The sequence below is a fragment of the Petromyzon marinus genome, chromosome 60, assembly GCF_048934315.1.
Source record: "Petromyzon marinus isolate PM22_M1 ecotype Great Lakes invasive population chromosome 60, UKy_Petmar_22M1.pri1.0, whole genome shotgun sequence".
In the NCBI taxonomy this organism is placed as follows: Eukaryota; Metazoa; Chordata; class Hyperoartia; order Petromyzontiformes; family Petromyzontidae; genus Petromyzon; species Petromyzon marinus.
In genome coordinates this window covers 1,265,722-1,286,375 of record NC_133726.1, presented here as the reverse complement: position 1 = coordinate 1,286,375, position 20,654 = coordinate 1,265,722, and the positions used below count along the sequence as shown (strand labels likewise).

Sequence of the window (20,654 nt, the reverse complement as noted above, 5' to 3'; positions counted from 1 at the left end):
GTCGTTTTTAAAGACGTTGTTGCTCACCACAGAGACCCGTAGCGGCACGACCGCCGCCACTCTACGATAGCTGGCGCCAAACTGTGCCACGCGCCCTTCCCGAATGGCCTTGCGGGAGCCTCGGTACCGATAAAGTTATTTTTTATTTTATTTAGTCTTCCGGTTTCGTTTTCAAGATGTACACGTGCGTCATCGGAGCGTGGAAAATGGTTAATATGTAAATAATTGATCACTTCTTGACTTGAAGCTTTCGTGACTGCAGGAATAAATACTCTTTGGGTCTTTCGGTAAAGTCACGTAGATAGAAAAATAAAAAAATATTTTTTTCACCTGAGGACGATTGCTTGTGTTGCGATCGAAACGTCGAGATTTAGAAAAAAAAATCTTTGAAAATAATTTTTCTCTCTACGTGACTTTACCGAAAGACCCAAAGAGAAAATGTATCATTTATTGATTTTTATCCAGGAAAGTCCGAGGGGGGAGCTCCCAGAAGGAGTCCTCCTCCTGCTGCTACTGCATTGGGCCTTGATCTGCCCAATGCTTTCGGCCGCTTAACGGCGAGAGATGTGTCCATGACACACTTGGGAGGAGAGAAACTGCTCGCCTCCCCTACCGACAGAGGTTATAGTCCACTCTGCTCCGCTCGCCTTGCCAGCGAGCCCATGGCATTTGGCTCCTCCTCGACGTCCACGGGAAGGCGGGTTCCACGACGTTCGTGCGCGATCCACCAAACCCCTGGCCGCCTCCCACAGCGCCGGGCTTGCCGGCGATCGTTTAGAACCCCTGTCGACGCGGAAACTTTTTTTTGTGCCAGTGTCGAAATGATGGAACAACAATATGTGTCTTCTTTGGTTCTTTCGGTAAAGTCGCGTAGGATGAGAATGAAATAATAAATTGATAAAATAAAATAACACAATATTTTATCAGTTTATTATGTTATTCTCATTCTACGTGACTTTACCGAAAGAACCAAAGAAGATGAGTCCTTGCAGTCACGAAAGCTTTACATCGAAATTTAACGATATGTGGTTTTCACACCTGATGATGATTGCTTGTGTTGCAGTCGAAACGTCGTGAGAATTGCATTGTTTTATATTTTTATTATTTTATTGTTTCCCTTCTACGCGGTGTCTTTACCGACAGGACCAAGAATATAACAACGTGTGTTTACCCTCTCTGGCAATATGAGACGGGGAGTTGTGCGAAAATGTTCACACGAAGCCTTTTCGCAAGGCATCAAGTCTGCATTAACCGCACGTGCCTTTGGTGAAACATGCAAAACAAAAAAAAACATCCTCTCATAATGCACGCGTGGTCCTTGAAACCGATTGCGGACTTTCGATGCCTTGCACAAGGGGCATCTGTTCGGTGCTTGGACATCTGAGCGCCGCTCCTGTTCCATTGCCACAAGCGGTTTTAGCAACCCCGGCGACGGTCGCGCCAGTCGCTTGTCTTGGTCGCGCTGCCGCTGCCGCCACCGCCGCTGCGTGGCTCTCCGGCGTGTCTCTGGTTGTCGCGTGATTTCCGACGTTTTGCCCCTGCCCCCGCCCCCTCTTCCCCCCCACCCCGTTCCCCCCCCCCTTCCCCCCTTACACGGTGCCCGGGAGCTTCTTCAGGGAACGGAAATGGAAGCTCCCCCCACCTTGGTAGCTGTCCGCTGGCTAACAGCACGGTTGGCTACGCACGGTGCGTACAGCAGTCTGTTAGAGGGATTGGGTGCGGTGAGGAGGCATCTCCTTTTCTCTGCTTGTGCGCGCGACCTCGCAGTTGGGTCAGTGCCCGGTGCCGGTGAAACGGCCGCGCCTCACGGTGGCGAGGAGGGGCTCCCGCGGTGGCAGCGCCGGCACGGCCAGGCTGGCGCTGACGACCGTCCCCAGCAGGGTGCTGGGGCTCGACGAGTCGGCCTCCGTCAGCCTGGTGTGCCGCATGTTCCGCGTGGGGACGCTCAAGATCCGGGAGCCGTGTCTCGCCGTGGTAACGACGCACGCGGCTTAACGCAACCTGCCACCGCTACCACAGCCACCGCCAACGGCACCACCGCCGGCACCGCAGCCACCGCTACAACGTCCACCGCTACCACAGCCACCGCCACAACCACCGCATGCACCACCGCCGGCACCACCACCAACACCACCACAGGCACCGCCACCGCCGACAGAGCCACCATATTCGTATAACACCAAGATGATGATGGTACTATAATGAGGATTAGCAAGAGGTTTTGATGGTTTGGACACCTGTGCAGGCTGGAGGAGGAGGAGGGGGGTGGGGGGATCTGATGAATTGGAGTGGCACAAGGGACAAACTTTCATTTGTAAGTTTAATCGGCATCTGTATCTATTCTCGAGGAATCCGATGAGGTATGAAGATCTTACTCGCAGCTGTCCAGTTGGGGCACGGTCCCAGGAAGTTGGAACGGTAAACAAATCGAAAACCCACTGTAGGAAGGCAAGAGGAGTGTGAAGAATAACACGGTAAAACCTTGCATTGCGAGCATAATTCGTTCCAGAAACGTGTTTGTAATCCAAAGCACTCGTATATCAAAGCACTCGTACATCAGTTGTGATCACGTGATGCTTGGCAGTACAATGCGTATACACGTTCACTGCTCGTATTGCAAGAACCTCGCTCGTTGATCAAATTAATATTTATTTAAATATTTTGCTCGTCTTGCAGAACACTCGCAGACCAAGTTACTCGCGATCCAAGGTTTTACTGTAATAATAATTATATATATATTTTACCCATTCTTGCAATCAAACAGGAGGTGTTAAGATGTTCAAAGATCAAATAGTAGATAGCTTTTGCAAGGAATCAAGTCTGCATCAACCACACGTACTTGTGGCAGAACATGCAAACAAGCATTCGCTGATGACATTGATTGGCGGATGGAGTTTGACCGGAGGGGTTTCGCTCGACAGCGGGGGATGGGGACATCTCTGCTCTGCCATTTGTTTACCCCGGGAACGGCTCGCTCGGCTACCCCGAGACTCGTTGGGCCAGGAGGGTCTTGCATTGGGACATTTGGGCAATTCGTTTTTTTTCTTTCGTTAACACCGTTCAATTTTCTTTTCTTTCCGCATTTTTTTCTTGGCCGTATCTCCGACGCGTTGTCCTTCTTGGCACGGATCACTGTGATGCCTGTTCCTCCGCGCGGATCACTCCGACGTCGTCGGCGTCGTCTTTGTTCCGTGCTTATAGCACCGCGGAATCTGCCTTTGCGAGCCTAGCCGGGCAACGGGCTACACGTCACTTTCCGCGCAACAAATGCACCTCGATTTGATTGAATGGTTTTGCGTTTGGGAGGAGAAAGCCCGTGCTTACGAGGGGGACGGCAGCATCCGAATTCTGTGTCTGTATTTAATTTTATTTTTGACTTTGTTCACCTTTCAGTTTTCGGAGGAGGGATTGCGGTTTGAAGGTGAGTGGCGTGCTCGTCAGTGCTGAGAGACGGCCGCAAGGCGACGTTCACACCGATACTAATACAAGTAAATATTATCGCCGCTGCTGTCCACCCAGGAAAGCCTCCACAAGTCTCAATCAAGACTCTCATTCACGAGGGTCCTGCAACGTCGTCACAGTGGTTGGGGGGGGGGGGCGCGGGGCAATGCTGCTGCTGCTGCTGCGTGATCCCCATTGAGTGACTTGCAGGCAGTTGTTCTGAGACATTCGGGATGTTTTGAGGCATCGCCGGTTACATTTTTAGCCGGACAGACCCCATGCAGAACAGGGGGAGAATGTCCAAACTACACGCGGGAAGGCGCCCGAGTCGGGAATCAACCCCAGGCACTTATAACGCATAGCTGCCCCCTGGGGTGCCCGAGGCTGGAGCACACGGCAATCATCGCCCCCAATACCGGCAGGCCAGGCGCTGGTTTACCTCGTGCCACTCATTGCACGCAGAATGCTTTTCCACGAATAAAGCGCAACCCCTTGCTGATGTTGTCAAGGACCATGAACCATCGCGCGAACTCCGGTCGTCTTTGCAGCGGCTTTTGGCGAGCCACCGAGCAAACACGGGTCACCGCATCACGCTTTTTCCAAATGCTTCTGCGGCCATCTGGAACTCTCTACCTTCCGATATTAGGTGGCCGTTGGAGCTAAGCACTTTTACATCTAGATGGAAAACTAATTTCTTTAGAACGGCTTATTAGTGTTTCGTTTGTTGTCCCGCCCCCCGCACCTCCGATTAGCACAGTTGGCTACGTACAGTGTGATGAAAAAAGTTAAACAAAAACATAGAATGCCCGTATAGTCTCAACAGACTGTTGTGTTGGGGCATGTGCTGTTAGCAAACACCTGTGAAGGTCAGAACGGGGCACAAGGAGGTGAGTGACCAGCACCACACCCGGCCGCCTTTGTCTCCCCAGTGGCGATGTTCACACACCGCACCAGGTACTCATTTGAGGCTGAGTCGACCTAGGGGGGGAGGCATAGGCCCGGGTTCAGATAATCGTCACCGGCGTTGGCCGTGAGCTTGAATCGATCTCGGGTTGCTGGGTTCGTAGCGCAGCGTAGCGCTAACCCCTACGCTACCGCTTCGCACACACGCGCTGACACACATCATTATCGTTCCACAGACATGAAGGCGGAGGCCCTGACGTTGGCCGCCAAGGAGCTCACGTTGTTTGAGATGGCATTCAACCGCACGTGCTCCATGCTCTTCATCCAGACCACATCCATCGCCGCGCTGCGCTTCTGCCACCAGCTGCAGATGAGCCGTGACAAGCAGGAATGGTTCAATCCGACAGGCAACGGTGAGTGAAGGCGGAGACGTAGGAGAGGGCCTGGTGGGGGGAGGAGAGAGATGCGATGAGAGGGGGGGGGAGTTAGGAGAGTGTGTGGTGGGGAGTAGAGTGAGATGGGAGATGAGAGGTAGGAGAGTGCGTGGTGGGGAGTAGAGTGAGATGAGAGGGGAGAGGTAGGAGAGTGAGATGAGAGAGGAGAGTGAGATGGGAGAGGAGAGGTAGGAGAACGCGTGGTGGGGAGGAGAGTGAGATGAGAGAGTTTGGCAGGAGTGACAGGAGTGTTCTGTGATGTATTTGTGTATGTTGAACTTCTTTCGCACCGTACCGAGCCAGCCATGCTAATCGGAGGTGGTGATGATGATGCTGTAGTTGATGAATCTCCGCGTCATAATTAAGATGACCACCGGTGGCATGAAACAGGGCGGCTTGCCGAATTCGAACCGCAAACCTCTGCAAAAAGCGGCGAGTGCTCTGTCGCTCGGCCATCATGTCACCGTCCCTGTGTGTGTGTGTAGAGCCCGGTGAGCAGTGGGTCAGCAGTTAGCGCCCTGCGCCTCGTACCTGGTGACCCGACTTTGATTCCCGTTCACGAGTAACACCGATGACAAATTATCGTCCCGGGCCTCCCCGAGGTCGACTCAACCTCAAACGAGTACCCGGTGCGATATGTGTCAACGTTGCCACTGGGGAGACAAAGTTGGCCCGGCGTGGCGCTGACCCCCACCCCAACCCGCGCCGGTACTCGCTAAGAGCGCTCGTCCCAACAGTCCGTTAAGGGTTCCTGGATTGTGGTGGGGGGGGGGTCTTTGTGTCTTTGTAGACCCCAGGGAGATGTACATCATCCTGGTGCTGGACAGCTACCCCGAGCAACCGGCCCAGAAAGAGCTGAAAATCCTCATGGAAGCCATCGGATGCCGCAACAGCATCCGGGGATTCTGCCGGCACATCAAGACCAGCGAGGCCAACCAGAGGCTCATCCTGGGCACGGCCGACCCGGCGGGCCCCGCGGCGGCCGATGAGGGCCTCGCCTCCTCGTCGTCCGCAGAGGATGGAGTCCGTTCGCCCGCCGGTGGTCGCAAGGTGCGGGGCGGGAGGCCCGCGGAGCGAGAGAGGGGGGTTTTGCGCGACACTGTGCCCACTCACCTCACCCCCAACCCACCCCACCTTCCTCCAACGGTCACAGTACCCTGTGCCAGGCTAGGTGCCACCGCCTTAGGTCAACATTCCCGGTGCCCCCCACCCCCTCTTTTGCCGAGTGCCTCTGTCGCAGCATGTAAAATCGGTGCTGGGCCCTCCCCTGGGTCGACTCGCTTTAAATGAGCACCTGGCGCGGCGATGCGAAACGTCGTCGTCATTGGGGAGACAAAGGCGGCCGCGGCCCGGGCGCGGTGCTGATCAACCCCAGCCCCCCCCCGTGTGCCGTTGCCGGCATTTTCACCGGCGCTCGCCCAATGGCGCCTTTGCCCCCCCCCCCCCCCCCCCCCCCCGTCTCTTTTGCCGCGTACGCAGGTGCCCGTTTGCGTGTTCCCGTCGTACCAGCTGCGCACCACGCGGAGGATCGCCGTCAGCACAAGCAGCGCTAGCAGCGCGAGCGCCTCGCCGACCGGCGCCGACGGCTTCTCGGTGACCGTGGAGACGTCAGTTTCACCGCCGGGCACGGCCGCACGCGACACCCGACGCAGAACGATGAACGCCGACCGTGGCATCGCCGCGACCGGCACCTGCACCAACAGTGCATCGCCACCGCCAACGTCATCGCCACCAGGGCCGGCCCATAGAGAGAGGGGGTCACGCCGCACCGCCGGTTGGCGACGTGCGGCGTGACAGAAATTCAAATGCACACTTACAGACACCGCGACGGCACTAACACGAAGGCGCGTGCGTCGCGCCGCGTCCTCTACCCCGCCCCGCGTCCTCTACCCCGCCCCGTTTGCTCTCCAGGCTCGTGGTGTTCCCTCCGCCACCGGCCAAGGGCGCCATCAGCGTGACGAGCGAGGACCTCTCCTGCCTCAACCCAGGCGAATTCCTCAACGACGTCATCATCGACTTCTATCTCAAGTGAGCGGCGCGGCAGCGGCAGAAGCTGCAGAGGTAGCTGCGGACGTCGCAGCAGCGGTAGCAGAGGTAGTAGCAGCAGCAGCAGTAGCAGCAGCAGCAGTAGCAGCAGTCGCAGAAGCTGCAGGGGCAGCTTAAGCTGCAGCGGCAGTGGAAGCAGCAGAAGCTGCGGCAGCGGCAAGTAAAAGTAGCAGCAGAAGAAGTATCGGGCAGAAGCGGCAGCAGAACCAGCAGCAGCGGAGTGAGCGTCAAGATCTCAGCCTGTGCAGGAGGCCGGCAGCTCAGGGGCCACGGCGGCGAGATAGCGAGTGGTGAACCCGGGTTCCACGGGCAGTGCAGAGTTGGTCTCTGCTGTGTGTGTGTGTGTGTCATGTTTGTTGTGCTGTGTGTGTGTGTCACGTGTGTTGTGCTGTGTGTGTGTGTGTGTGTCATGTTTGTTGTGCTGTGTGTGTGTCACGTGTGTTGTGCTGTGTGTGTGTGTCACGTGTGTTGTGCTGTGTGTGTGTGTGTGTGTCACGTGTGTTGTGCTGTGTGTGTGTGTGTCACGTGTGTTGTGCTGTGTGTGGCGTGTGTCACGTGTGTTGTGCTGTGTGTGTGTCACGTGTGTTGTGCTGTGTGTGTGTGTCATGTTTGTTGTGCTGTGTGTGTGTGTGTCACGTGTGTTGTGCTGTGTGTGTGTGTCACGCTTGTTGTGCTGTGTGTGTGTGTCACGTGTGTTGTGCTGTGTGTGTGTGTCACGCTTGTTGTGCTATGTGTGTGTGTGTCACGTGTGTTGTGCTGTGTGTGTGTGTGTCACGTGTGTTGTGCTGTGTGTGTGTGTCACGTTTGTTGTGCTGTGTGTGTGTGTGTCACGTGTGTTGTGCTGTGTGTGTGTGTGTGTCACGTGTGTTGTGCTGTGTGTGTGTGTCATGTTTGTTGTGCTGTGTGTGTGTGTCGCGTGTGTTGTGCTGTGTGTGTGTGTGTCACGTGTGTTGTGCTGTGTGTGTGTGTCACGTTTGTTGTGCTGTGTGTGTGTGTGTCACGTGTGTTGTGCTGTGTGTGTGTGTGTGTCACGTGTGTTGTGCTGTGTGTGTGTCATGTTTGTTGTGCTGTGTGTGTGTGTCACGTGTGTTGTGCTGTGTGTGTGTGTCACGTGTGTTGTGCTGTGTGTGTGTGTCACGTGTGTTGTGCTGTGTGTGTGTGTCATGTTTGTTGTGCTGTGTGTGTGTGTCATGTTTGTTGTGCTGTGTGTGTGTGTGTCACGTGTGTTGTGCTGTGTGTGTGTCACGTGTGTTGTGCTGTGTGTGTGTCACGTGTGTTGTGCTGTGTGTGTGTGTGTCACGTGTGTTGTGCTGTGTGTGTGTGTGTCACGTGTGTTGTGCTGTGTGTGTGTGTGTGTCACGTGTGTTGTGCTGTGTGTGTGTGTGTCACGTGTGTTGTGCTGTGTGTGTGTGTCATGTTTGTTGTGCTGTGTGTGTGTGTCATGTTTGTTGTGCTGTGTGTGTGTGTGTCACGTGTGTTGTGCTGTGTGTGTGTGTCACGCTTGTTGTGCTGTGTATGTGTGTCACGTGTGTTGTGCTGTGTGTGTGTGTCACGCTTGTTGTGCTGTGTGTGTGTGTCACGTGTGTTGTGCTGTGTGTGTGTGTCACGTTTATTGTGCTGTGTGTGTGTGTGTCACGTGTGTTGTGCTGTGTGTGTGTGTGTCATGTTTGTTGTGCTGTGTGTGTGTGTGTCATGTTTGTTGTGCTGTGTGTGTGTGTGTCATGTGTGTTGTGCTGTGTGTGTGTGTGTCACGTGTGTTGTGCTGTGTGTGTGTGTGTGTCATGTTTGTTGTGCTGTGTGTGTGTGTGTCATGTTTGTTGTGCTGTGTGTGTGTGTCACGTTTGTTGTGCTGTGTGTGTGTGTGTCACGTGTGTTGTGCTGTGTGTGTGTGTGTGTGTCACGTGTGTTGTGCTGTGTGTGTGTGTGTCACGTGTGTTGTGCTGTGTGTGTGTGTGTCACGTGTGTTGTGCTGTGTGGTGTGTGTCATGTTTGTTGTGCTGTGTGTGTGTGTGTCACGTGTGTTGTGCTGTGTGTGTGTGTGTCACGTTTGTTGTGCTGTGTGTGTGTGTGTCACGTGTGTTGTGCTGTGTGTGTGTGTGTCATGTTTGTTGTGCTGTGTGTGTATGTGTGTGTCACGTGTGTTGTGCTGTGTATGTGCGTGCGGCGTGCGACCCAGGTACCTGGTGATGGAGAAGCTGGACAAGGCCGACTCGGAGCGGATCCACATCTTCAGCTCCTTCTTCTACAAGCGACTCAACCAGCGCGACAAGAGCCGCTCGGAGGAGGCGGCCGGCCTCACGTGAGCTTCTCCCCTCCCCCGACCGACCCCCATGCCTTCTCGCACCCCGAGACGGAGTGTGCGGTAGCGCGTGTGTGTGTGTGTGTGTCCACTTGCGCGGCAGCGTTTGACTACGGCGTTTTCGATCGTCGTAGTTTTTCCTTATTTTCTTTGAACATATCTACGTGACTTTACCGAAAGACCCAAGCGATATGAATTCCTGCGGTCACGAAAGCTTTAAGTCAAGATTTAGTGTAGCGGTTAGCGCTACGCTGCGCTACGAACCCGGCGGCCCGAGTTCGATTCCCGCGCACGGCCAACACCGGTGACGATTCTCTGAACCGGTCCTGGTCCTCGCCGAGGTTGACTCGGCCTCAAATGAGTACCCGGTGCGATATGTAAAACAACATTAGGGAGACAAAGGCGGCCGGGCGTGGTGCTGGCCACCCACCCCCCTCGTGTGCCGTGCCGGCCTTCTTCAAAGGTGTTGCTCGCTCACAGCGCTCGCCCCCAGCAGGGGATCTTTGTCTTCGTGTGAGCGAGTGTATCGGCGGGTGAGCGGATGCCGAAGTGAAAGTCTTATTGACCTTCTGCGTGCTCGCCCCCCCCCCCCCGACGTGCTCGCCCCCCCCCCCCCCCCCCCGACGTGCTCGCCCCCCCCCCCCCCCGACGTGCTCGCCCCCCCCCCCCCCGACGTGCTCGCCCCCCCCCCCCCCCCCCGACGTGCTCGCCCCCCCCCCCCCCCGACGTGCTCGCCCCAGGCTGCCCCAGCGGAGGCACCGGCGCGTGCGCACCTGGACACGCCACGTGGACATCTTCACCAAGGACTTCGTCTTCGTGCCGATCAACGAGACGTGAGTGGTGGGGGCAGGCGTGGGGGCGGGGGTGGGGGTGGGGGTGGGGGCGGGGGTGGGGGCGGGGGTGGGGGCGGGCGCGGGGGCGGGGGTGGGGACGAGCGTGGGGGCGGGCGTTGAGACGGGCGTGTTTGTGTGTTTGTGTGTTTGTGTGTTTGTGTGTCTGTGTGTTTGTGTGTTTGTGTGTTTGTGTGTTTGTGTGTTTGTGTGTCTGTGTGTTTGTGTGTTTGTGTGTTTGTGTGTTTGCGTGTTTGTGTGTCTGTGTGTTTGTGTGTTTGTGTGTCTCTATGCAGCTCCCACTGGTTCCTGGCAGTCATTTGCTTCCCTGGGCTCCAGGGAAAGTGCTACGTCCCAAAGGCTAAGAGCCTCACCTTCGCAGCCAGCAACAGCAGCGGCAAGCAGGGCGGCACCACCATCACCCCCACCAACAACAACAACGGCAGCAGTAGCAGCAGCAACAGCAACAACAGCAGCAACAGCAGCAGTGCTGCGCCCACCAGGGTGGAGGTGTTTGATGGGTCGAAGGTCGCAGAGGAGGAGGACGGAGAGACGGAGAGCCAGGCCGGGTCGGACGACACCACGGAGCAGCTGATGCAGCAGACGATAAGCCTGGAGCACTCGCCCACCGTGAGTCACTCGCCCACCGTGAGTCACTCGCCCACCGTGAGTCACTCGCCCACCGTGAGTCACTCGCCCACCGTGAGTCACTCGCCTTCACTGAGCCCCCGCTCACCTTCACCGAGTTTCTCACCTTCACCGAGTTTCTCACCTTCACCGAGCCACTCACCTTCACCGAGTTGCTCGCCTTCACTGCGTCACTCTTCTCCACCATCGTCGCCCACAATGCTGCGAGTCACACTCCTCTGCCGTGGGTCAGTGACGACGACGACGACGACGATGACGACGTCGACGACGTGGGTCAGTGACGATGACGACGACGACGATGACGTGGGCGTGTCCGCCCCCTGCCCAGGACTCGGGCGAGGAGGTGGGGGAGAGCGAGGAGGGGCAGCGTCCCGCGCGTAACGGTGCCGCCCCAGCGGCACGCATCCCGGGACGCTGCCACCGCGACGCGGACACCGTCTGCAAGCAGTGAGTGCCGCCGGTGCCGCGATCGTCGTGCGGCCCGCGATTCACTCGGCAGGCTCACCGCGCCGACCCGGCTGGCCCTTCGCCATTCCGACGACTCGCGTGGACGTCGCCGAACGGAATAACTTTATCGGTACCGAGGCTCCCACCGGGCCACGCGCGGGAGGGCGCCTTGGCACAGTTTGGCGCCGGCTATCGTGGAGTGCGGCGGTCGTGTCCGCTACTCCGCGGCGCGTAACGACGTCCTTAAAAACAGCGGCGCTGCTGCTACTACTGCTGCTACTGCTGCTACTGCTGCTACGCCTCCTGTAAATGAAATGAACGCCGAGCCGCTCGCAACCTGCAGACGTTTTGGAACGGGGAAAGGGTCAGGGTGGCGCAGTTGTAACACCCCTGGCCTCACAGCAACAAAAGGGGGGTGCCTGGGTTCGATTCCAAACTCGGGCGTCCTTTCTGTGCGTGCGGAGTTACAAACCCGGCGACCCCAGTTCGATTCCCGCTCACAGCCAACAACCAGTGACAATTTTCTGACTCGGTCCGGTGTCTCCCCGAGGTCGACTCAGCCTCGAATGAGTACCCGGTGCGGTGTGTAAAAACATCGCCACTGGGGAGACAAAGGCGGCCGGGCGTGGTGCTGGCCACCCAACCCCTCGTGAGCCGTGCCGGCCTTCGTAGGTGTTTGCTTAACAGCACTTGCCCCTACAGTCTGTTAAGGTTATAGGGAGATCTTTACCTTTGTTGGTGCTGGCCACCCACCCGCTTGTGTGCCGTGCCGGCCTTCGTAGGTGCTGCTACTCACTAGCAGCTTTAGCTCCAACAGTCCGCTAAGGCTGCACGGGGGGGGTGGGGAATCTTTGTCTTTGTGTGCGCAGGCCCTGCATCGTCATCATGGACTCGCTCAAGGGCTCCTGTCGCAACGCGGTCGCCAAGACGCTGCGAGAGTGAGTGGCGGTCGGGCGGCCGCGGGTCTCTTCCCCCACCGTGCCGCGCCGTCGGCGGCTCGGCAGCGCTCGGCGGGAGAGCGGGAGGTTGATCCGGCCCCGTCGTTTGCAGCGACAGGGTGGTGGCACGGTGGTAACGCACACGGGAGTGGGCGCCGCGGTGGCTGGGAGATGTTAACTACCTCGCCTGGTATACAGGTGGTCGTGGGGTTGATACCGACCCTGACACCTGCTGCTGCTGTATATTTGGAGTTTGCGTTTCTCTCTCTCATCATCATCACGGTGGCTAGGAGATGTTAACTACCTCGCCTGGTGTCCAGGAGGTCGTGGGTTTGATACCGACCCTGACGCCTGCTGCTGTATATTTAGAGTTTGTGTCTCTCATCATCATCACTGTGGCTAGGAGATGTTAACTACCTCGCCTGGTGTCCAGGAGGTCGTGGGTTTGATCCCGACCCCGACGCTTGCTGCTGCTGTATATTTGGAGTTTGCGTGTCTCTCTCTCTCCCCGTGGTGGCGTGGATTTTTCTCCGGGTTCTCGAGTCTTTCCCTCCACGTTTATAATCGGCGTATTTGGCTGCTGCTGTAAATGTCCACGTGATAACAAGTCACTTCGTTGAGCTATCATTTGTGAAGGCCAGGTCGCTTCTGAAAAAGAGCTGTTACAGCTCAATGGGCCTTACCTGGTAAGAAAAAAAATTGCTTATTTTTTTGTTTAGTTGAAGAATCTCCTGGGTTCCATTACACACTCGGGCGCATCTCTGTGTGGAGTCTGTGTGTTCTGTATCTCTCCCTCTGTTCTGTGTGCGTTCCCTCCGGGTTCTCCGCTTTCCTCCCATAGCTAAACACACCACGCACACACAATGTGACCGCTATCGGCCAAAACATTCCAATGCTGAAATATTACCTGCAAATTACTCAATTGAAATCACGCAGCAGCAGCAGCAGCAGGAAGCTTAAACGCCTCCCAACTCTTGGCAGGACCCTCCTGAAAACGAGTCGCTATAGCTCAGTGAAGGGTTGTCCTTTGCATGGACTTTCCCCCCACCATAGGAATGAGGAATTTCCAGCACTGGCCCTGCACGGTCGGCTACGTACGATGTGAAAGAAGTTGAACACACGTACGTACAGTGAGGGAAAAAAAGTATTTGATCCCCTGCTGATTTTGTGCGTTTGCCCACTGACAAAGAAATGATCAGTCTATAATTTTAGTGGTAGGTTTATTTGAACAGTGAGAGACAAAATAACAAAAAAATCCAGAAAAACGCATGTCAAAAATGTTATAAATTGATTTGCATTTTAGTGAGGGAAATAAGTATTTGACCCCCTCACAATCAGAAAGATTTCTGGCTCCCAGGTGTCTTTATACAGGTAACGAGCTGAGACTAGGAGCACACTCTTAAAGGGAATGCTCCTAATCTCAGCTTGTTACCTGTATAAAAGACACCTGTCCACAGAAGCAATCAATCATATTCCAAACTCTCCACCATGGCCAAGACCAAAGAGCTCTCCAAGCATGTCAGGGACAAGATTGTAGACCTACATAAGGCTGGAATGGGCTACAAGACCATTGCCAAGCAGCTTGGTGAGAAGGTGACAACAGTTGGTGCGATTATTCGCAAATGGAAGAAACACAAAAGAACTGTCAATCTCCCTCGGCCTGGGGCTCCATGCAAGATCTCACCTCGTGGAGTTGCAATGATCATGAGAATGGTGAGGAATCTGCCCAGAACTACACGGGAGGATCTTGTCAATGATCTCAAGGCAGCTGGGACCATAGTCACCAAGAAAACAATTGGTAACACTACGCCGTGAAGGACTGAAATCCTGCAGCGCCCGCAAGGTCCCCCTGCTCAAGAAAGCACATATACATGCCCGTCTGAAGTTTGCCAATGAACATCTGAATGATTCAGAGGACAACTGGGTGAAAGTGTTGTGGTCAGATGAGACCAAAATGGAGCTCTTTGGCATCAACTCAACTCGCCGTGTTTGGAGGAGGAGGAATGCTGCCTATGACTCCAAGAACAACATCCCCACCGTCAAACATGGAGGTGGAAACATTATGCTTTGGGGGTGTTTTTCTGCTAAGGGGACAGGACAACTTCACCGCATCAAAGGGACGATGGACGGGGCCATGTACCGTCAAATCTTGGGTGAGAACCTCCTTCCCTCAGCCAGGGCATTGAAAATGGGTCGTGGATGGGTATTCCACCATGACAATGACCCAAAACACACGGCCAAGGCAACAAAGGAGTGGCTCAAGAAGAAGAACATTAAGGTCCTGGAGTGGCCTAGCCAGTCTCCAGACCTTAATCCCATAGAAAATCTGTGGAGGGAGCTGAAGGTTCGAGTTGCCAAACGTCAGCCTCGAAACCTTAATGACTTGGAGAAGATCTGCAAAGAGGAGTGGGACAAAATCCCTCCTGAGATGTGTGCAAACCTGGTGGCCAACTACAAGAAACGTCTGACCTCTGTGATTGCCAACAAGGGTTTTGCCACCAAGTACCAAGTCATGTTTTGCAGAGGGGTCAAATACTTATTTCCCTCATTAAACTGCAAATTAATTGATAACATTTTTGACATGCGTTTTTCTGGATTTTTGTTGTCGTTATTCTGACTCTCACTGTTCAAATAAACCTACCGTTAAAATTATAGACTGATCATTTCTTTCGTCAGTGGGCAAACGTACAAAATCAGCAGGGGATCAAATACTTGTTCTCCCTCGCTCTACGTAATGACCCGACGCTCGGTTGAGCGGGAAACTCGCTTTGCCTCCTGGGCAGGTACCTGGAGGTGGAGTGGTTCATGCGCCGAGGGGAAGCCCGGCCCTTCACCAAGGACTCGATGAGGTACTGCTGCCCCAAGGTGCCGCAGCAGGACAACTTCAGCGACTGCGGGGTGTACCTGCTGCAGTACGTGGAGAGCTTCTTTGAGGTAATACTACCCCACGGGTGGCGACTGTGGTGTTGTTGAGCGTGGTGAGATGGATGTGATGTTCTGAGTGTGGTGAGTTGAGTGTGATGTCGTGAATGCGGTGAGTGTGGTGTCTCGAGTGTGTTTAGTATGATGTAGTGAGTGCGGTGAGTGTGGTGTGTTGAGTGTGTTGAGTATGATGTCGTGAATGCGGTGAGTGTGGTGTGTTGAGTATGATGTCGTGAATGCGGTGAGTGTGGTGTGTTGAGTATGATGTCGTGAGTGCGGTGAGTGTTGGGTGTTGAGTATGATGTCGTGAGTGTGGTGTGTTGAGTATGATGTCGTGAGTGCGGTGAGTGTGGTGTGTTGAGTGTGTTGAGTATGATGTAGTGAATGCGGTGAGTGTGGTGTGTTGAGTGTGTTGAGTGTGTTGAGTATGATGTAGTGAATGCGGTGAGTGTGGTGTGTTGAGTATGATGTAGTGAATGCGGTGAGTGTGGTGTGTTGAGTGTGTTGAGTGTGTTGAGTATGATGTAGTGAATGCGGTGAGTGTGGTGTGTTGAGTGTGTTGAGTATGATGTAGTGAATACGGTGAGTGTGGTGTGTTGAGTGTGTTGAGTATGATGTAGTGAATGCGGTGAGTGTGGTGTGTTGAGTGTGTTGTAGTGAATGCGGTGAGTGTGGTGTGTTGAGTGTGTTGAGTGTGTTGAGTATGATGTAGTGAATACGGTAAGTGTGGTGTGTTGAGTGATGTCGTGAATACGGTGAGTGTGGTGTGTTGAGTGTGTTGTAGTGAATGCGGTGAGTGTGGTGTGTTGAGTATGATGTCATGAGTGCGGTGAGTGTGGTGTGTTGAGTATGATGTAGTGAATACGGTGAGTGTGGTGTGTTGAGTGTGATGTAGTGAATGCGGTGAGTGTGGTGTGTTGAGTATGATGTCATGAGTGTGGTGAGTGTGGTGTGTTGAGTGTGTTGAGTATGATGTCGTGAGTGTGGTGTGTTGAGTGTGGTGTGTTGAGTGTGGTGAGTGTGGTGTGTTGAGTGTGGTGAGTGTGGTGTGTTGAGTGTGGTGAGTGTGGTGAGTGTGGTGTGTTGAGTGTGGCGAGTATTGTGAGTGTGGTGCGTTCCGTGTCTCGCTCAGTTTGTAGTCTGTCATCGTCACTTGATGATTCCTGTGTGCTCTGTACACGCACAAACTCGCACGAGACAAAGATCCCCCCTAGTATAGCCTTCACACACTCTCTCGTAAGACCCTCCACCACCCGACCCAACCAATTGTTCTTGTTTCACCGCGCCCACGACCCTCGCAGCCACCTTTAGCAGACACAAAAGTAGTGAAAGATAGTTGCGTGTGGATGAGCGTCTCTTAATCGACCCTTCTCCTCCTCCCTCCCCCCCGCCCACCGCGTTCCTCTCCCCCAGAGCCCCGTCGCGTCCTTCGAGCTGCCGCTGCAGCTGGAGAGCTGGTTCCCGCGCGAGCGTGTGAAGCGCAAGCGGGAGGAGCTGCAGCAGCTCATCCTGCTGCTGCACCACCAGCTGCAGCGCGCCCCCCGCGCGCTGCCCGTCGAGCGCCCCCCTCGGCACGCCACCCCCGACTCCTCCGGCACGCCGAGCCCCGAGCCCAGCGGGGACCCGTGCGGGGCACCCCGGGGGGACGGGGACTCGGGCGAGGGGCGAGGGAGAGACGGAGACGCGGGGAGCGGCGGGGGGTCGGAGCGGCGGCGGCGGCGGCGGCCCCGGCCCCGGCCCCGGCCCCGGCCCGCGGGGGACCCGCCGCGGACGGGGGGCGGGGAAGAGGGAGGGGGTCGGGAGGAGGAGGCCGACGAGGAGATGACGACGTCGGAGCGGGAGGAAGAGGGGGAGCGGGAGGAGCGGGTGGTGGAGTCGTCCAACGACGACTGTGGGCTGGAGTTGATGACGGAGGAGGAGGAGGAGGAGGAGCGGCTGGTTCGAGTGTCCAATTCCTCATCGTCGACAACGGACGAGTCGGAGCACAAAAAGTTCGGCGTCGAGACGTGACGGCGGTCGTGCGGTGCGCGTGGTTGCGCGTCGGCGTGCGTGTGTGTGAGAGTATGAATGTGTGTGTGTGAGTATGAATGTGTGAGAGTATGAATGTGTGTGTGTGTGTGAGTATGAATGTGTGTGTGTGAGAGTATGAATGTGTGTGTGTGTGTGTGAGAGTATGAATGTGTGTGTGTGTGAGAGTATGAATGTGTGTGTGTGTGAGAGTATGAATGTGTGTGTGTGTTTGTGTATGAATGTGTGTGTGTGAGAGTATGAATGTGTGTGTGTGTGAGAGTATGAATGTGTGTGTGTGTTTGTGTATGAATGTGTGTGTGTGAGAGTATGAATGTGTGTGTGAGAGTATGAATGTGTGTGTGAGAGTATGAATGTGTGTGTGTGTGAGAGTATGAATGTGTGTGTGTGTGAGAGTATGAATGTGTGTGTGTGAGAGTATGAATGTGTGTGTGTGAGAGTGAATGTGTGTGTGTGTGTGAGAGTATGAATGTGTGTGTGTGAGAGTATGAATGTGTGTGTGTGAGAGTGAATGTGTGTGTGTGTGTGAGAGTATGAATGTGTGTGTGTGAGAGTATGAATGTGTGTGTGTGAGAGTATGAATGTGTGTGTGTGAGTATGAATGTGTGAGAGTATGAATGTGTGTGTGTGTGAGAGTATGAATGTGTGTGTGTGAGAGTATGAATGTGTGTGTGTGTGAGTATGAATGTGTGTGTGTGTGTGAGTATGAATGTGTGTGTGTGTGTGTGAGAGTATGAATGTGTGTGTGTGTGTGAGTATGAATGTGTGTGTGTGTGTGAGTATGAATGTGTGTGTGTGTGTGAGTATGAATGTGTGTGTGTGTGTGTGAGAGTATGAATGTGTGTGTGTGTGTGAGAGTATGAATGTGTGTGTGTGTGTGTGAGAGTATGAATGTGTGTGTGTGTGTGAGAGTATGAATGTGTGTGTGTGAGTATGAATGTGTGTGTGTGTGTGAGTATGAATGTGTGTGTGTGTGTGAGAGTATGAATGTGTGTGTGTGAGTGAGAGTATGAATGTGTGTGTGTGAGAGTATGAATGTGTGTGTGTGAGAGTATGAATGTGTGTGTGTGTGAGAGTGTGAATGTGTGTGTGTGTGAGAGTATGAATGTGTGTGTGTGAGAGTATGAATGTGTGTGTGTGAGAGTATGAATGTGTGAGAGTATGAATGTGTGTGTGTGAGAGTATGAATGTGTGTGTGTGAGAGTATGAATGTGTGTGTGTGTGAGTATGAATGTGTGTGTGTGTGTGTGAGTATGAATGTGTGTGTGTGTGTGAGAGTATGAATGTGTGTGTGTGTGTGAGTATGAATGTGTGTGTGTGAGAGTATGAATGTGTGTGTGTGAGAGTATGAATGTGTGTGTATGAATGTGTGCGTGCGAGGGTATGAATGTGTGTGTGTGTGAGAGTATGAATGCGTGTGTGTGTGTGAGAGTATGAATGTGTGTGTGTGTGAGAGTATGAATGTGTGTGTGTGTGAGAGTATGAATGTGTGCGTGCGAGTGGGGAGTGGTGGCGCAGTAGTTGACGCGCCGTGCTAGGAACCCGACGAACCCGAGCTTCATTCCAGCTCGCAGCCAACACGACGAATCTATCTGAACCGGTCCTGTGCCTCGCATAGGTTGACTCAGCCTCAAATGAGCACCTGGTGCAGTGTGTGAACGTCAGCACTGGGGAGACAAAGGCGGCCCGGCCTGGTGTTGTTGGCCCCCCCACCCCCTTGTGTGTCGGCCTCCTTAGGGCGCTTGCTTGCAGCGCTCGCCCCGGTTCGAGTGTGCAAGGCTTGCACCTCATTTGCTTGCCGTCATTCGTTAAGCCTCGCTCTGCTTGTAACGCGGACGAGAAGCAGATTCTGATCTCATTTGGGGGGGGGGGGCCCACTTGGCCCATCGCGCCCCTCCACGGTTGATGAATAATGAGCTCAGGCCAGCGTAACTCAACGTGCTTTTGTGTTTTCCAATCCAGGGGGTCGAGGGTTCCACTCGGGCCACCATCCCTCCATAGTCACGATGACGATTACAACCGTGTGGGAATGTCGACTGTTGTTAGTCCCGGCCATAGTAATGTGGAATTTGGTGGCGAGTTGGGGGGCGGGGGGGGGGGGTGGGTTGCTGCTGTGTGTGTTGCTCTGCAATCAGCAGGACCGTCGATGGGGAAGGAAGCGTCCCGTTGTTCAAAGCAGTCGGCCTCGACGCACGCGCTGCCAAACGCGAGCGGCATTCTCCCTGCCTCGGCTCGCGAGCGCAGGTTACCACCCTCCCCACCCTCCCCACCCCCCCCACCCTCCCCGCCCTCCCCACCCCCCACCCCCCCCCACACACGGCCCCCCGCGTCCGCTCTCGTTGTGCGCGAGCGATGTTTATGAGAGAATTGTAAATAGTAAAAGTACCGCAAGTTTTTTTTTTCCTCCCGTATTTTTTTTCTTTGATTCTTTTCCGTACCCGTCGTGCGTCCGTTTGAGTAAGCGGAAAAGGGCATCGCGCCCGGAAAGGTTTTTTTTTGCCGCGCCAGTTACACTCCCCGAGCACGCACGCGCGAGCGAGCGATCGGTCCGCACGATTTCGTGATGACGCACGATTCGGAGGCGCAAACGATGACATCCATCTTTCGTGTCGATCCGCTCATGCTCGCGGCCCTGTACGTTGTAGATAACGGGTTCGCTTGACTCCCCCCGCCCTCCTCCCCCACGCCCGCAGCCACTGAAGGCCGCTACGTTCAACCACAGTGTTATAAAGTAATAAGTGGATCGTGACCGGCCCCCTCCCTTCCCTCCAACCAACTGGTGACGACCTACGGAGGGAGGGAGTGAATGGTTACACCTCTACACACGCGAGAGAGACACGGCCTTACATTTCCACCACACGACATACACACACACCACACACACCACACACACGACACACACACACGACACACACACACGACACACACACACCACACACACGACACACACACACACGACACACACACACATGCACGCAGCGCATCTTTGTCTGCTATTTTAACGCACAAGGCGTGGGAAATCCGTACGGTGTCAGCAAAGCGCGAGTGTGTTCCCAAGCCCGGCGGCGATTGTAACGCAAGCTTTTGCCCGCGAACGCGGCAGGTTGCACAGACTCGAGGCTCCCGCGTCGTTTCAGTCGCGAAGTTTGGCTCAGGTTTCACTCTTGCTTTCAGCTGAGCCAGCCACACGCTTAACTGGAGCTGGCTCTGAGCAGTGGTGGATGGATGGGGGGGGGTCCCAGCCGCGCTTCAGGATTTTCCAACCAGCTGAGCCCCCTGAGCTGAGCCATGGCTGAGCCCAAATCGTTCATCAGGCTGAGCGGCTCAAAGCTTGAGCCGACTTAGGATACAGCCCTTGTGTGTATAAATTAGAGAAATATAAAACAAACGCAAACTGTGACAAGTTAACGAGACGGACAAGTGATCTTTTGATTCGAGTCGTGGCCACGAATTGTTGATATTTATCGAATCGATGTTGGTGGTGGTGATGGGGTCTGAAGGATTAATGTATCACTAAATTACTTTTCCACGCGAACCGTATTCACCAGAATATAATAACCATTACTCTGGTTCTCTCGGTAAAGGTACGTAGAAATAAAATAAATAATTGAATACGACGTTTCGATTGCAACAAGCAGCCATCATTAGGTGTGAATGAATGCAAGCTCTGAGAGAGACACAGAGAGAGACAGAGAGAGACACAGAGAGAGACACAGAG

General features: G+C 54.6%; 1 protein-coding gene across 2 annotated transcripts in view; it reads left to right on the top strand.

Moving 5' to 3' along the window:
* LOC116955529 (uncharacterized) overlaps window positions 1-19,180 on the top strand; it is a 49,562-nt gene extending 30,382 nt beyond the window's left edge. For both annotated transcript variants that reach the window (XM_076053237.1, XM_076053236.1), the window contains exons 13-25: window positions 1,768-1,974; window positions 3,394-3,421; window positions 4,581-4,757; window positions 5,569-5,828; window positions 6,258-6,385; window positions 6,690-6,806; window positions 9,001-9,123; window positions 9,864-9,956; window positions 10,250-10,583; window positions 10,930-11,048; window positions 11,918-11,986; window positions 14,770-14,920; window positions 16,322-19,180. In XM_076053237.1, coding sequence (XP_075909352.1) covers window positions 1,768-1,974; window positions 3,394-3,421; window positions 4,581-4,757; window positions 5,569-5,828; window positions 6,258-6,385; window positions 6,690-6,806; window positions 9,001-9,123; window positions 9,864-9,956; window positions 10,250-10,583; window positions 10,930-11,048; window positions 11,918-11,986; window positions 14,770-14,920; window positions 16,322-16,918 — 2,403 coding nt within the window. In that variant the 3' untranslated portion in view covers window positions 16,919-19,180. The remainder of the gene's footprint in view (window positions 1-1,767; window positions 1,975-3,393; window positions 3,422-4,580; window positions 4,758-5,568; window positions 5,829-6,257; window positions 6,386-6,689; window positions 6,807-9,000; window positions 9,124-9,863; window positions 9,957-10,249; window positions 10,584-10,929; window positions 11,049-11,917; window positions 11,987-14,769; window positions 14,921-16,321) is intronic.
* The last annotated feature ends 1,474 nt before the right edge of the window (window positions 19,181-20,654 follow it).